This window comes from Elephas maximus, chromosome 1 (assembly GCF_024166365.1).
Source record: "Elephas maximus indicus isolate mEleMax1 chromosome 1, mEleMax1 primary haplotype, whole genome shotgun sequence".
NCBI classification, from domain to species: Eukaryota; Metazoa; Chordata; class Mammalia; order Proboscidea; family Elephantidae; genus Elephas; species Elephas maximus.
The window spans coordinates 152,514,842-152,529,416 of record NC_064819.1 but is presented as its reverse complement, the minus strand read 5'-3'; the positions used below and the strand labels follow the sequence as shown (position 1 = coordinate 152,529,416).

The 14,575-nt window shown below is 36.3% G+C and overlaps 1 protein-coding gene across 7 annotated transcripts in view; it reads left to right on the top strand.

Moving 5' to 3' along the window:
• The window catches only part of RNGTT (RNA guanylyltransferase and 5'-phosphatase), a 356,175-nt gene that overhangs the window by 186,616 nt on the left and 154,984 nt on the right, over positions 1-14,575 (top strand). For 4 of the 7 annotated variants that reach the window (XM_049897145.1, XM_049897156.1, XM_049897124.1 and 1 more), the window contains one exon: positions 349-417. In XM_049897145.1, coding sequence (XP_049753102.1) covers positions 349-417 — 69 coding nt within the window. Of the gene's footprint in view, positions 1-348; positions 418-4,962; positions 5,111-6,425; positions 6,604-6,840; positions 6,957-14,575 lie in introns of those variants that run through there. The other 3 variants (XR_007518793.1, XM_049897165.1, XM_049897180.1) reach the window with 3 other exon arrangements.

The window sequence follows — 14,575 nt, the reverse complement described above, 5'->3', positions numbered from 1 at the left end:
CTTTCAGTTTATTTTTGGCCTATGTATCTTCCTTTTTTTTTTTTTTTATGCTGGCTCAACAAAGCATTAAAAATATGTTTTTAGTATTTTATTCATCATTTTGGTTATTAATGTTGGGACTGTGGTTTAGAATATCTAGTCTGTGATGGAATGGAAAACTTCATGCATTTTTTTTTTTTTTTTTTTACTCCTGTAGTGCATTAACCTAGATCCCTGAGGATTCCCCTCTTCACTTTAAATTCTTAAAGTTTATGCACCAAGAAATTTTTATAAAGCTTAGGAATAAATTAAAATACTTTAACAATGAATGTTGTATTTCTAAAAAGTACTTTTATATTTGTTTTATAGCTACTTGAAGGAAGTTTTGCCAAAGAAGTCAGCCATGAGATGGATGGACTCATTTTTCAGCCACCTGGAGTAAGTTCATTTGTCTCTGTGTATACGCATAAACTCGTATATGTGGATGTGTCTGTGTGTGCGTATGCGAAGTATATTTTCCTCACATGTATACTTAGGATTGATTACTGCTGATATCTCTGCTTTTTCTTAAAACAAATTTTTCATTATAAAGTATTTCATGTAAATATATATAACACTAAAATGAATAACTGTTTTTCACTCAGCTTAAGAAATAAAACATTGTTGATCATTATTTTTCAAGGAAGTTATCTTTTGATATTAGTTTTCTTATAATTCATATGAAATGAATGTTATGTTTCTTTTATCTACTATAGAAATCTGCTACAAATTACATAAATTCTTATTTCCTTCTGTAGCGTGGTATTTAAGTATTAATATTTCTAAAACTTTGTTTTAAAATGTTTTAGTGTAAGTAAGATTCAAAGAGTTATCAATACTTGAAGAATAATGGAACCCTGAATATTTATTCCATGTCGAATTTCTGAAACTCACTGAAAAATTTTCACCAACTTAAAGGTCAAACCATTTATTTGAAGTTGTGTTTTACTCTGTAGCAGGATTTCCCAGGCTCAGCATCATTGACATTTGGGGCCAGATAATTCTTTGTTGTGTGGGACTGTCCTGTGCATGGTAGGAGGTTTATCAGCTCACTAGATGCCAGTCACCACAGACATTGCTAAATGTCCCCTGAAGGGCGAATTTGGCCCCAGTTGAGAACCATTGCCCTATAGAGCAGTGTTTCTCAAAGTGTGGGCTGTGGAGGAGGAGCATTAGCACCACCCAGGAAGTTGTTATAAATGCAAATTCTTGGGCCCCACCTCAGACCTGCTGATCAGAAACCCTGGGGATGGGACCTGGCAATTCCTATTTTAACAACCTCTTCAAGTGATTCTGATGCAGACTTAAGTGTGAGAGCCAATACTCCATAAGAAAGAGTTGGCTTTTACAGGCTATCACCTCACCAGATGCTTCGTTTTGCCTTCATTAACTCTATCCTTAGAAATTAGGGTATATACCCCCCAAAAAAACCTACTGTCCAAACTCATTGCGACCCCATGAGGTTTCTGAGGCTGTAGTAAATCTCTAAAGAAACAGACTGCCACATCTTTCTCCCGTGGAACCACTGGTGGGTTCGAACTGCTGACTTTTCAGTTAGCAGTCAATTGCTTTAACCACTGAGCCATGAGGGCTCCTCGTACAGACATAGTGATATCAGACTGGATACCGGAAGGAAGGGGGAGGGAACTAATATTTTTGGACACTGTGTATTAAACACTGTATTATGTATGCTTTACTTGTTGCCGTTGAGTCAATTCCTACTCCTAGCGACCCAATAGGACAGAGTAGAACTGCCCACAGGGTTTCCAAGGAGCAGCTGGTGGATTCAAACTGTTGACCTTTTGGTTTGTAACTGTAACTCTTAACCACTGTGCCACCAGGGCTTCATGTATGCTTTAGATGTATAGTAAAATCTCTGCTAAATGCAGATTTATATATGATTTGTGATTGTCTTCTGTCCTCCTTCCAACCTCACTTGCCAAACAGGGAGAGGGAAAAATCTAATCTTCTGTGGTGGAAAGAGGAGGAGATTAAAGATAAGAGGAGAGTTAGAGGCTGGTGACAGACATTGTAGAAAGCTCTGTCTTAGGAAAATGAAAGTTGGATTTTTGAGTTCCTATTTTTTTTTTATTATTTTCTAGGCCCAGTCTCCCAAGGTTGAAAAAAATACAGTATAAATATAATAGTAATTGCAGTAAATTTCGATTTTAAACTCATGGTTCAGACTCATGCATATATGAGATTTTGGTATATATGTAAGAGAATTGGCCTCACAATTGAATGAGTCTCTTTCTGGGATTTCTAGTATAGTCAATTGGCTTATTACTTTGTTCCCATTCTAATAATCATACTTTTTATTATGATGGCCTTGTAATTGGTATCTTGTAAAGTAAGTCTCCTTGTTCTTTGCCAGGATTTTCTGAAATATTTGTGGATATTTGGTTTAATATAAAAGTTTCAGAATCACTTTTGTCAGGTTACTCAAAAATTCTTGTTAGATTTTAATTGGAATTGCTTTGAATTTAGGTTTCTTTGGAGAAAATTGCTGTTTTTACAGTGTTAAATCAAACCAGTTGATGTCAAGTTGATTTTGACTTAAGGGGACTCCATGTGTGTCAGAGTAGAACTGTACTCCATTGGGTTTTCAATGGCTGATTTTTGGGAAGTAGATCACCAGGCCTTTTTTCCAAGGAGCCTCTGTGTGGACACCAACCTTTGATTAGCAGCTAAGTGCAATAATCATTTTTATCACCCAGGAACTCCCTTTTCTATAATAGAGTTTAAGATTTTTATTGTTGTTAGATTAATTTTTAGATATTTGTCATTTTCTGTTTTTATAGTAAGTAGTGTCTTAGTTTTTTTTTTTAGTGTCTTAGTTTTTTCTTAGGTGCACTATTACTTTGTTGAGCACTCTTAGTTCTAGTAGTTGTTTAATTTTAGTACGTTGGCCAGAACTTTTAAATACTGCCTTAACCTTAAACTCTGATTGAACGGGGAAGAGGGGGACATTTTTGTCTTGTTCCCATCCTCAAAGAGAACATAGCCAAATTCTCTTCGTTATGTATGTTTATGGTAGATTTCTGTTAGGTACCCTTTATCATGTTAAGAAATTTCTGTTTCTTTCCATAAGTAGGTTTTGAGAGTGAGTTTAACAATTGGCTTTTCTGTATTTATTGAGATTGTCATGTGACTTTCCTTTTTTTATGACATTACTGTAACAGATTACATTAATTTTTCTCATGTTGAGGTGTGTTCTTGCATTCCTGGGATAAATACTACTTGGTCATGATATACATATAATTTTTTAAAAAATACTTTTGGATCTGGGTGTAATATTTTCTCAAAAATTTCTGCCATCTCACTTCTTACAGTTCCCCTGTCTTCTTTTTGAGCATTCAAAGTGAAGTAATATTTTTTATTATGGGAAAAATTATATAAATTCAAAATAAAGATCTAATAGTAGATGCTTATGATTTTAAAGGTCAATTAAAATAGCATGGCTTACCATGAATAACAGAGCAGTCTCTTTTGCCATTCTTCCCCTTTCTAAAGTGCCATTCCTAGGGGGCAATCATTTTCATTTGTTTTAGCTGTTTCTTTTGCTGCTGTCCTCCGTATTTCTACAAAATCTCTTTACCCTGCTTTTGTGTTTTTTTTTTTTTTAAACGTGATCTGCCTACTTTCTACTGTTGAAAACAGAATGGAGCCTTTTATCTCACTAACGTCCTCTCACCCCTTCCTTCTCCTATCATGCTGTTATATCACATGCTGGTTAAATGAATATTCAGTATTAGCATTTTATGGTGACAAATATTGTTCACATGTGAGTCAGTATTACACGATTATATATATATTTTTTATAAAACTTTTTGCTTTTGCCTAGAGTTTGGAATTGCCTCAGATTTTCATTTGTTAAGATTACCCACTAATTCTTCCCTTAAGCTCTCCAAAAGAATTGTTAAATCCTTTTTAGTCAAATGTATCAGGTAATATATTCCATCAGTTTTTACTTAATGGCATTCCTTCTGAAACCCCTCATTCTCTTGTTCAGTTTTGGTTGATTATTTTTTAATTCTGGTACGTAACTTTCTTCTTGGAATTTCACTTCACTATCTCAAGTTCAATTACCTTTCTTCTCTGATGGAGCCCCACTTCTTGGACCTTAAGTTTTCTGTTTCTTGGCTTCAGTGCTCTTTAAAACCTGATGCTGTACAAAATCTTTGATCCTTATACTTATGGGGCCTTTGTTTCAGCTGTAAACTGAGTAAGCTATTCTCAGTAGTCTCTAATATGCTTATTACCTCCTATAGTTCTGTTTACTTCCACTTGGCTGTACATTGTTTAACCTGTTTGCATAGTTCTATGCAACTTGATTGTAATCCTTCCTTTATTATATGTAGTGAAGGGTTAGAGAAAAGGTACAATAAACTTTGTAGCTATACTACTGATCTAAATGTCAGAAATTCCCAAAAGTTTTATATCTACTCTTAGTTTATATTATTGAAAACTTATCTAATAAGTCATACTTGATACCAATATTAGATAATTAAACTGAAAAGAAGATAGGGTATATAATTTTACTCCAACTCTCTATTTGTAGTAAGACTTCTAAGGCATTGGCCTTCTCTGCCTCTTCCTTCCAATAACCATTCTTCTTTTCACATTTCTTCTAAAGTAGTTCTATTCTCCTTTCCTTTTTGTAGGAGACACATTCACTATTATGCCTATAGCTGTTGCTGACTCCCAAATCTCTCTTTCACCCATGAATTTAATTTCACCTCTGATACTCTGTCTGCTTCCTATTATACATGTTTACGAGGGACATCCTGTTGTTAAATGGTCACTGTAAAGTTTGTTAAGTGGCTCATCCTTGCTGTTACTTTTTTTTAATCATGTCAGTTTGGGTCCTTATTGCTTTGTACTCAGTCTATTTTAATAGCTTCTTAACCTCTGTTTGCTACCTGTATTGTCCTTTCTCTCCAGTCCCCGCTGTTTTTTCTACCTGATAAACTAATGTTCTGGAAGAAAACCTTAAATGGGTTAAACCAGTGCTGACTGATAGAAATACATACAAATCACAAATGTGAGCCACATATGGAATCGAAAATTTTCTGGAAGCCACATTAAGGAAAGTAAGAAGAAACAGTTTAAATTAATTTTAATAATGTATTTGCTTTAACTCAGTATTTTTAAAATATTGTCATTTCAACATTTACTCAATGTAAGACAGTTATTGAGATATTTTACGTTCTTATTTTCGTATTAGGTATTCAAAATCCAGTGTGAATATTACACTTACAGCACATGGAAACCCTGGTGGTGTAGTGGTTAAGCACTAGGGCTGCAAACCAAAGGGTTGGCAGTTCAAATCCACCAGGCGCTCCTTGCAAACTCTATGGGGCAGTTCTACTCAGTCCTATAGGGTCGCTATGAGTCGGAATTGACTCGACGGCACTGGATTACTGGGTGGCACATCTTGGACTTGACACCTTTCAAGTGTTCCACAGCTACGTGTGTATTGGACAGTGCTTTACTGCTTCCTCCTTTCTCTATGTGCCTATGGCCTAACCTAGAAACCTCTATGTGCCTATGGCCTAGTACTTAATTCACTTGTGGTCCTCAATTGAATTGTAATTCTCTGTGTAATGATAGGTTTTTCTTCCTTAGCTTGCAGAACAAAATAAGATTATATTTCTTCATTATTCAAAAGAAATACCCTATCCTTTGTTCCCCTTTCCCTTCTAAATCATGGTGCATTGCAATATTGCAAGAATCTCCTTCATTTCCTAGATGCTTCCTTTTTATAATAGTTCCCTGAGATTTTAAACTCACTCCATTCAAGGGGTCCTTTTTCCAGTCTCCAGATTCTAGAAAGGTGAAAATTTGATGAGCATTTGCTGCTTTTAGCACTACATGTTGATGTTGTTAAAGATAGGTATTCCTATGACACCACTGTTACTCTGATGGTAGTACTTCAGGGTATAGAGGAGAAGGTGAAAAGATAGTTGTTAGGTTTTTTTCCACATCACCCTACTCGTATAGCTTTTAGATAACAAACACACATGTACATGCACATCACAAAAATATTCCTCTTATCATTTTAGACTGGCTTGGTCTGAAGTGGTTTGCAGCCTCATTCACACCATTGTCTAGAATTATATCTTTCTACGACAGTGTAGGTGCTGGTCACCAGCCCATCCTTTCCTCTTCCTTGACATGTAGTTTCTCAGGTTCTCTAATGTTCTTACCTGCCAGCTGATCTCATTCTGAGGCCACTAGCTCAGGAGAGATGGTGTAATACATTGTGACTGAAAAGAGAAGCAATTGGGTCTGAATAAAATCTTGGATTCCTGTGCATATTGACTCAATCTTTTCCCTGTTCTCCATTCCAAAGAATTTACAATAAAGTCATAAAGAATGTTCTTTCCTCTTTTCCTCTTGAACAGTTGCAACATAATTGCCATGCATCTTTAAAACTGAAACAGATCACTGAAACCATTATTCTCAAAGCAAAAAATATCTCCAAGATGCTGTGCTGTTTCTTACGGTAAATAAAGAAGTAGCTGCCACCTCACACTTTGGTTGTGTTTTTGTCTCATACAATAAACTGTGAGCTTCTCTAAGGTTAGTAGTCCTTTCCTTTATTATTGTTTCTTTAAATCTCCGTAGTGTTTGGCTCAGTAGGTCTTAGAAAATAAAACGCTCATTTAAAGGAGTAAAAATGCATTCTTAACAGTTTTTCCTAGCTTATCAGATTTGACTGGTCTTATATTTTACGCAAATATTGGTAAATTCTATATTTTATCTTCCTTGCTGTACATGCATATGTATAATGTATATTGTATCCTTTTTTCTTTTAAGAAACTTTTGTAGAACAAAAATGTAGAACAAAACTGAAATTCATATACACACAAAAAAGACCAGGCTTGCTGGTCTGACAGAGACTGAAGAAACCTCAAGAGTATGGCCCCTGGACACCCTTTTAACTCAGTACTGAAGTCACTCCTGAAGTTCACCCTTCAGCCAAAGATTAGACAGGTCTGTAGAGGCAACAATAACACACATGAGGGTCGTGCTTCATCGATCAATCATGTATACGAGACTAATGGGCACACCAGCCCCAAAACAAAGACAAGAAGGCAGGAAGGAACAGGAAAACTGGAAGAAAGGAAACAGGGAACCTGGGGTGGAGAAGGGGAGAAGTGTTGACACATCATGGGGTTGAGAAAGAAAAAAGGAAGGAAAAAAAAAAAAACTCAGTGACTTGCAGAATGAAATACCCTTTGTTTCTGAAACAATAAAAGAGTTTTACTCTCTGCACATACTCCTCAGAGACTTCCCAGTGGGTTAGAAGTGGTCTCTGGCTAAGATATGCCACTCTGTCTCTTTGGTTCTCTAATTCTTCATCTATAAAATGTAGTGGCTATAACAGTTTAGCTCTGAAATTCTGGGATGATCATATAATGATGGATATATGTGAATATAAATCAACACAAGAATTTGTTCTTACTGGCAGTATTAGGTGAAAATGTGGTAGGTAAAGAATTTTTAATAAAAGGGAATGAAATCTTTATTTCAGTTTCCTAAATGCAATCAAAGGAGCCCTAGTGGTACAGTGGTTAAGTGCTCAGCTGCTATCCAAAAGGTTGGTGGTTTGAACCTACCTGTGGGAGAAAGATGTGGTAGTCTGTGTGGGAGAAAGATGTGGTAGTCTGCTCTCATAAATATTACAGCCTGGAAAACTGTATGGGACAGTTCTACTCTGGCACGTGGGTTTGCTATGAATCAGAATTGACTTGATGGCACCCAACAACAACAAAAAACAATATGCCTTTTAAATGGTAATTTAGATTGTTGAAAGAGATGAAATAGACTTCTTACGAAAGTTATTACTAATACTACATGACTATGCTCTTATTAATTTTTTCTGCTATCATTTCAATAAAATTTTTACTTTTACATATAGTCAGTGCTCATTATTCATGGTAGTTTTGATCTGTAAAGTCGCTGTGAACATGAATTAGCGAATGCTGAACTGTATGCTCCCTGGTGTCATAGTGGTTAAGAGCTATGGGTGCTAACCAAAAAGGTCAGCAGTTTGAATCTACCAGGCATTCCTTGGAAATGCTATGGGACAGTATCTACTCTGTCCTGTAGGGTCGCTGTGAGTTGGAATCAACTGGACAGCAAGGGGTTTTTTGTTTTGTTTTGTTTTGGAACCGTTGCTCTAGGGGAAGTATGGGATCAGGTTCCTATGGGCCTCTGGTCACAGCATTTTCATCAACCTACCAGTGCATAAACTTGTGTTATGTTTGTTTCTATTTAAAAACACCTTATTTAATATATATTGTTGATACACTAACATTGAACTCATGCCTGAACAAAGTTTATCTAGAACATGTATTTTTTTTCTCTCTAAGGCACATCACAGATAGATACATTGAACTTAGGAACACTAGCACTATGCTTGAGGGACATTTTAAAAAGTAATATCACCAAGAAAAAGTACTAAAATGTGAACAAGTGACACCAGTTAGACTGTGAAAACGACACTTGTTTACAGTATGAGAGCTGAAACAAGAAGGACGAGAGCATTGCCGTCTTTGACCTCAGATGGGAACGTGTGCATCTAGTGACTTGGTGTTTTTGCGAATCAGTGCATTGTTGGGGAAGCGTAGTTAAAAACAAAATCTTCTGCCAACTTAGACAAACTCTCCACAAAAGTAGAAGACGAAGAAAACAGGTTTTTTTGGGGGGAGGGGAGAGGGAAGGGATTCTGTATCTTTTTAACATTGAATAAGCATTAAACTAGAATGTGATATGTGTTACCCAATTAGAGTCCATGCCCTGGAGCACTTGAGCCAATGAAACATACTCCAAGTTAGAAAGAGAGAGAGAGGAAGTTTATTAGGAGGTGACACCAACAAGGAGTCCGACAGCAATGCAGGCTGTCTTTATGGAATCCCTAAGAGCAATTTTTACATCAGAGCTTATTTTCGCAAGGATTACCTAATGTTTTTAAGCACATAGCCCACAGATGGTCATATGCATTACAAAACAACTATAATAAACTCTTTATTAAACCAAAGATATACATGTCGGACATCTGGACTCTAATCTGTATGTTTGTAACAGGCAAAAAAAACTTACCAAAAAAATCTCTTGGCTAGTGGAACTGACCTTCCAAGTCCATTCTAAGGAGCAAGAAAGAAACTTGCAGACCAAAAGCGCCAGGCAGCCTTCCTAGCTGCTGTCCTGCAGGCTGAAGGCCATCTCCCAAGGCCCCGCACCCTTTGGAAAGAGACCAGTACAGCTCGTGCAATAAAAAATGTTATAGGTTACTTAGAGTATTATCATAGTATTAGTTATGTCAAGCTCTCAGTTGCTCATTTTGAAAAGGAGAAAACATGTTGCGAGATATTAGGGTTACAGTATGCATCACAGGCAATCCACTAGATTGCAAACACAGAAGGGGATATTATCCTTTTATATAGGCCAGCATATGCAGCTCGTTTCACACATGATTTAAAGATAAATGATAACTAGTCCTCAAAGTAAGAAGACTTAACAGCACCATTTGCATAGTTTACCCTAAATTCACCTTGTAATTGGGATAGCCACCTGTATACACTAATTGCCTTTATCCAAGACACAGTTTCTTATATCTTTATGACTGGAGATAGGTGCCAGCTGAAGGTAGGCTCCCATCCTCCCAGGAAACTGGGAAAAAGGGTGCTATCTTCCTTGATTGATTATATTTCAGAGAGATAGCTTGCAGGTTCTTGAGGAAATATTCCTGGATGTAAACTTGACGGCTGCTAACCAAAAGGTCTGCAGTTCGAATCTGCCATGTGATCCTTGGAAACTCTATGGGGCAGTTCTGCTCTGTCCTGTAGGGTCGCTATGAGTTGGAATCGACTCCATGGCACCAGGCTGGGCTGGGCTAAACTTGACCGGAGGCCTTTAAAAAGATTTACATATGCTTCATAGAGGCACAGAAAGAATTTACAAGTTTTCTAAAGTAGATGCTCTAAGAAAGGTGAGGGTGGAGGAGGTCTCTTTTTTTTTTTTTTTTTCTTTTTCAACAAGAATTATCATAAGCCTCTTATTTTTTTTCCTTCTGATTTGTATTTGCTCCTACAGCATGACTGCAAATGACCATGAGTATTGATTTTTGGGTTACAAATAAATTTTAGCCAGTGGGCAAATTTGCGTATTTGGAATCCATGAATAATGAGGATCGGAGGGTACCTTCTAAATTATTAAGATTATGTAGTATAAGGAATGGTCACATTTTGTCATTGAACATTGCCAGTTTTTTTCCAAAATATTTAGCGTGCTAGATTCTTAGGTTAGTTTTGTGAAAGAATGTGAAATACTTGTTCCATTAGAAAAAATATTTCACAACTGTCTATTTTGGTAAAGGGTTAATTGATGGTACCGTATTACGCTGTACTAGTTATTAATGTCTGGTTCATCTCTTTGATTTTCCATAAGATTTTAATGATTTCAGTCTTTTTGTTTCTTAATATATGTCATTTGTACTTGTAATTTCTCATGGTCATTTTCCACCTAGTTTCTTATTTCTTAAAAGCAAACATTGCAACTCTTAACTCCCTTAATTTTTACCACTAATAGGTACCTTTCGTTGGGTTTGCAGTGCCCTTTAATGGGGTTTCACCATTAATTGGCAAAATGGCAACTGGCTGTATGAGGAATGTAATACTTAGCCACATGTCTGTTCTTTCCATTTAATTCAGTGGTTCTTATCGCAATTGTGTTACATTTTCTAAAGGGTATTCTGAGTATAAAATGTATTAACTATGCCATCCAGAATAGACTCTAATTCAGCATAAATCCATTCAGTGTAAGAAGGCAATTTTCTCACTCATATGCAAAATTTCATTATATTCAACTGTGTAGCCTTTGTTATTTTTTAATTATTTTGGTTTTGCAATTTCAACCTCAAATTCTCCCCCAAAACTTTACTTTTCTATTCTTACTCCGTCCTCGGTTTAGATCACAATTACAGGAGAGGTCCTGTGTATTCCATTTGCAGACTTTTAATTTGCCAGAGCCCCAACTGAGACTCTACTTAGCTTCTACACAGAAATTTATGACTTTTATACCTTCTTTGAAAAATGAAAATGTAAAGTTTCTATTGAAACAGGTAAACTTGAGTGACATTATCAAACACTGTATGGTAATCGGCTAAAAAAAGCAGACTTTATGACTTTCTCATTATGACTCTTAGGATTTCTGTTTATGGCTTTAAATCCCAATTTTTGGGGATTGAAACTATTGTGTTTATGCATTGTCATCAAGTTCCTTTTCTTTACCAGGTGAAATGGTGTTTTTATGATTGCTATTGCATATTCAAAAGGAAAGACTTTAGTTTTATTTTTCAGTTGCTCGAGTCTTCTGTATATAAGGAGGTACAGCTTCCACTGTGAAAGAAGATGTGATTTTTGATGAGTTCAGGGACAGGACGTTAAATGAGATTGTATTACACAATAAGAAATTTAGTCCCATTCCAGTGTTTGTCTTTCCGATTATAAAGAGAAAGTCTATTTATTTCTAGTTTTTAATATTTTGCTAAGACTTGATAATCTTTTCTTTTTCAACAAAAAGAATGTGGCGCGGGCCTACCTTTCAGACTATTCAGTGGACAACGTTGTTACTGTTAGTTGCTCTTGAGTCACTCTGGCTGATGGTGACCATATGCATAACAGAGTGAAATATTGCCTGGTCCTATGTCATCTTTATGATTGTTGGTATGATAAACAACACATCTACTGGAATTTAATATTATTTATTCAGTTCCATAATATCAAATTTTAGGGCTACTTCCTTTTTTTTTTTTACTATTTAGAGTGAGAGAGAACCATTTTCTGTTTATACTGTTACTGGAATAAGGTTCTTGCTTCTCACTGGTCAAGAATAAGCAGGTAAGGCACGTAGTTTTCCACATGAGCAAAGCTTTATTGAAGAGGCGGAGAAGAGGAGGGCCTAGACCAGTGCTTACCCCGGTCTCATAGAACAAAGAACAGCGGGAGTTTTTAAAAGTTCTTGGGTGGGAGCAGAGATGCTAAGGAGGCGAGAGCCCATTTTTCAGTAGGTAAACTTGTACTTTACCCTCTTCTGTTATGCTTAAGTAGTCTGGACTGGAGCTTCTTTCTCTCCTTCTGTTTTCCATAGAACCAACATATTTCCTACCTTTTGCCTGGAACTAAGGAGGGAACTTAGAGGTTCAAACGCTCTTTACATAGACTTTCAGCTAGTTCCCTTGTTTTCAGTCCTTTGTCTTTCTCCACTTTCAACATTCTCAGTTATCTGTTCCTTATTCTAGGGTACTGCAGCATACAGCATGAATTATTTTGCATTGGATCCTTCTTTGCTCTTTGTTCTATTAACTTCTACTTCGTGACTTTCAAAAACGTATCGACATACTTTTTCTGCTGTTGTTGTCTTTCCTAGTTTCGTTTTTGTTTTCTGTTAATATCTTTTTTTTCCCTGTAACTCCCGTTTTAGTGAGGTTTCAAATCAAAGTGGATATAATGCACACACTTAACCCACCACATTTACCAGAAAATCTCTCAAATCCCCACAATGCGGTGGTGTAGCTGTTGATTCTCTTGAGCCAACAATTCAAATACATCAAGAAAGGGACTGCTTTCAGGACCAGCCTAGTCATCAGAAAGGGTAAGTCAGCTTAAAGTAGAGAAAATGGCATGATCAAGGTTAAGCAACGTTTGACTTTAACCTGCCATTCATTCTCTGGTACGACAGAGTATTATAAAGACAAATGAATGGTGAAAGATGAAGAGAATCCTTGGCGCATCTAAAAAAAAACACCCAGTGCCGTCGAGTCGATTCCGACTCATAGCGACCCTACAGGACAGAGTAGAACTGCCCCCATAGAGTTTCCAAAGAGCGCCTGGCGGATTTGAACTGCTGACCCTGACATGTTTTGCTAGAATTAAAAACATTTTCTTTTTCTGCTGTAGTAGTATCTTCTTCATTCAACTTCAATTCACTCACTATAATTAATGTAATGGTGCAGAATTAACTTCTTGCTAGGTTTTAAGTAACTAGTACCAGCAATATTTCCACACATCTAGTTCCACGCATCTAGTTTTGGAAATATTGCTGGTACTAGTTGCTTAAAACCTAGCAAGAAGTTAATTCTGTACCATTACGTTAAGTATAGTGAGTGAGTTGAAGTTGAATGAAAGAAAATACTACTACAGCAGAAAAAGAAAATGTTTTTAATTCTAGCAAAACATGTAAGAATAGTGATATACTGTTTTAAAGTGATGATTCTATTGAGGGCAAGATTCTCAAAAACCAGCTTAGAAAAATAAATTGGTCTAGGTTTTGATTTAGTATTTTATTCTCTCAGAGACATAACCATGTAACATACCCAGGATTGCACATAGTTCAGTAATCTTTTATAAGGAGAAGAAAAAACAAAGTAAATCAATGATTTATTCAAGAAAATAAAACTAAGGATGTTCTTTGTGTTCATAAAGAAATGTACCAGTATCTGATATTGAGTAAAGCACAGACTAGTCGTTAATCATCACAGGAGCCCTGATTTAAACAAAGGACATTAAATTACATTTACAGAATTATAGAAAATCAGAGCTGAAAAGGTATCCACAGAATTATCTAGATCATTTGTTTCAAAACGTTAATCTCCAAAGTTCTAGGTTTCTGTGAACTGCGTCAGGGGACGAGATGGGTGGATAGGTTACTGGGTAAACATTCTGCTTACATCACAGCAACCCTGATTTATTTCTCTTATATATTGTACTTCTAGATAAGATTATGTTTTCAGAAAGCCTTCTCCTGCTAAGTCAATAATGTTTGAATCAACTGTTCTTGTGAAAGGTCACCAGTGATCTCTCCTCATCGCAAAATAAGAACGTTTTTCAGCCCCTTTCTTACTTGATCACCTAGTGATAGCCTATACTGCTGTCTACTCTTCCCTGGCTCCTATGCTCCCGATTCCATTCTAATCTTTTGCCATTTCTTCTCTGTCTCATTCAAGCTCTTCATCCTCTTCTAGCAACTGAAGTTTGGAGTTCCTCAAGGCTCAGTGCCCTGGACCTTCATTCTTTCTCATGCCCTACTGTTTACCTAGGAATGTCATCCACACTCATGGATTTAATTATCTCTCGTAAGACTTTGACTTATACTTTTAATTTTTATTTAAGCTCCAGATTTATCTGATTGTCTGTTCTGATATTGCCTTTTGAATTTCTCAAAAACACCAGAAACTTAATGTATCTTTAAAGCCAGACTCCATCTCTACTCCCAAAGCAAACGAGCATACAAACTATAAAAATTGATCTTTTTTTTTTAGCATTTCCTACTTCAGTGAATCATTCAAGCAGTTAAATCAGAAACCTAGATGTCATCTTTGATATCTTCGTTTTCATTCTTCTAATTCATCTTCCAGTCTTGTTGTATTTCCTGAATAGCTCTTAAATTATACCTTTTCTCTCCATTGCCACTGCCACAACGCCAGTCAGATTTGTCATTGCCTCTTGCTTAGACTACTGCAGTGGCATCTTTTCGTTTGCTAGTGCTG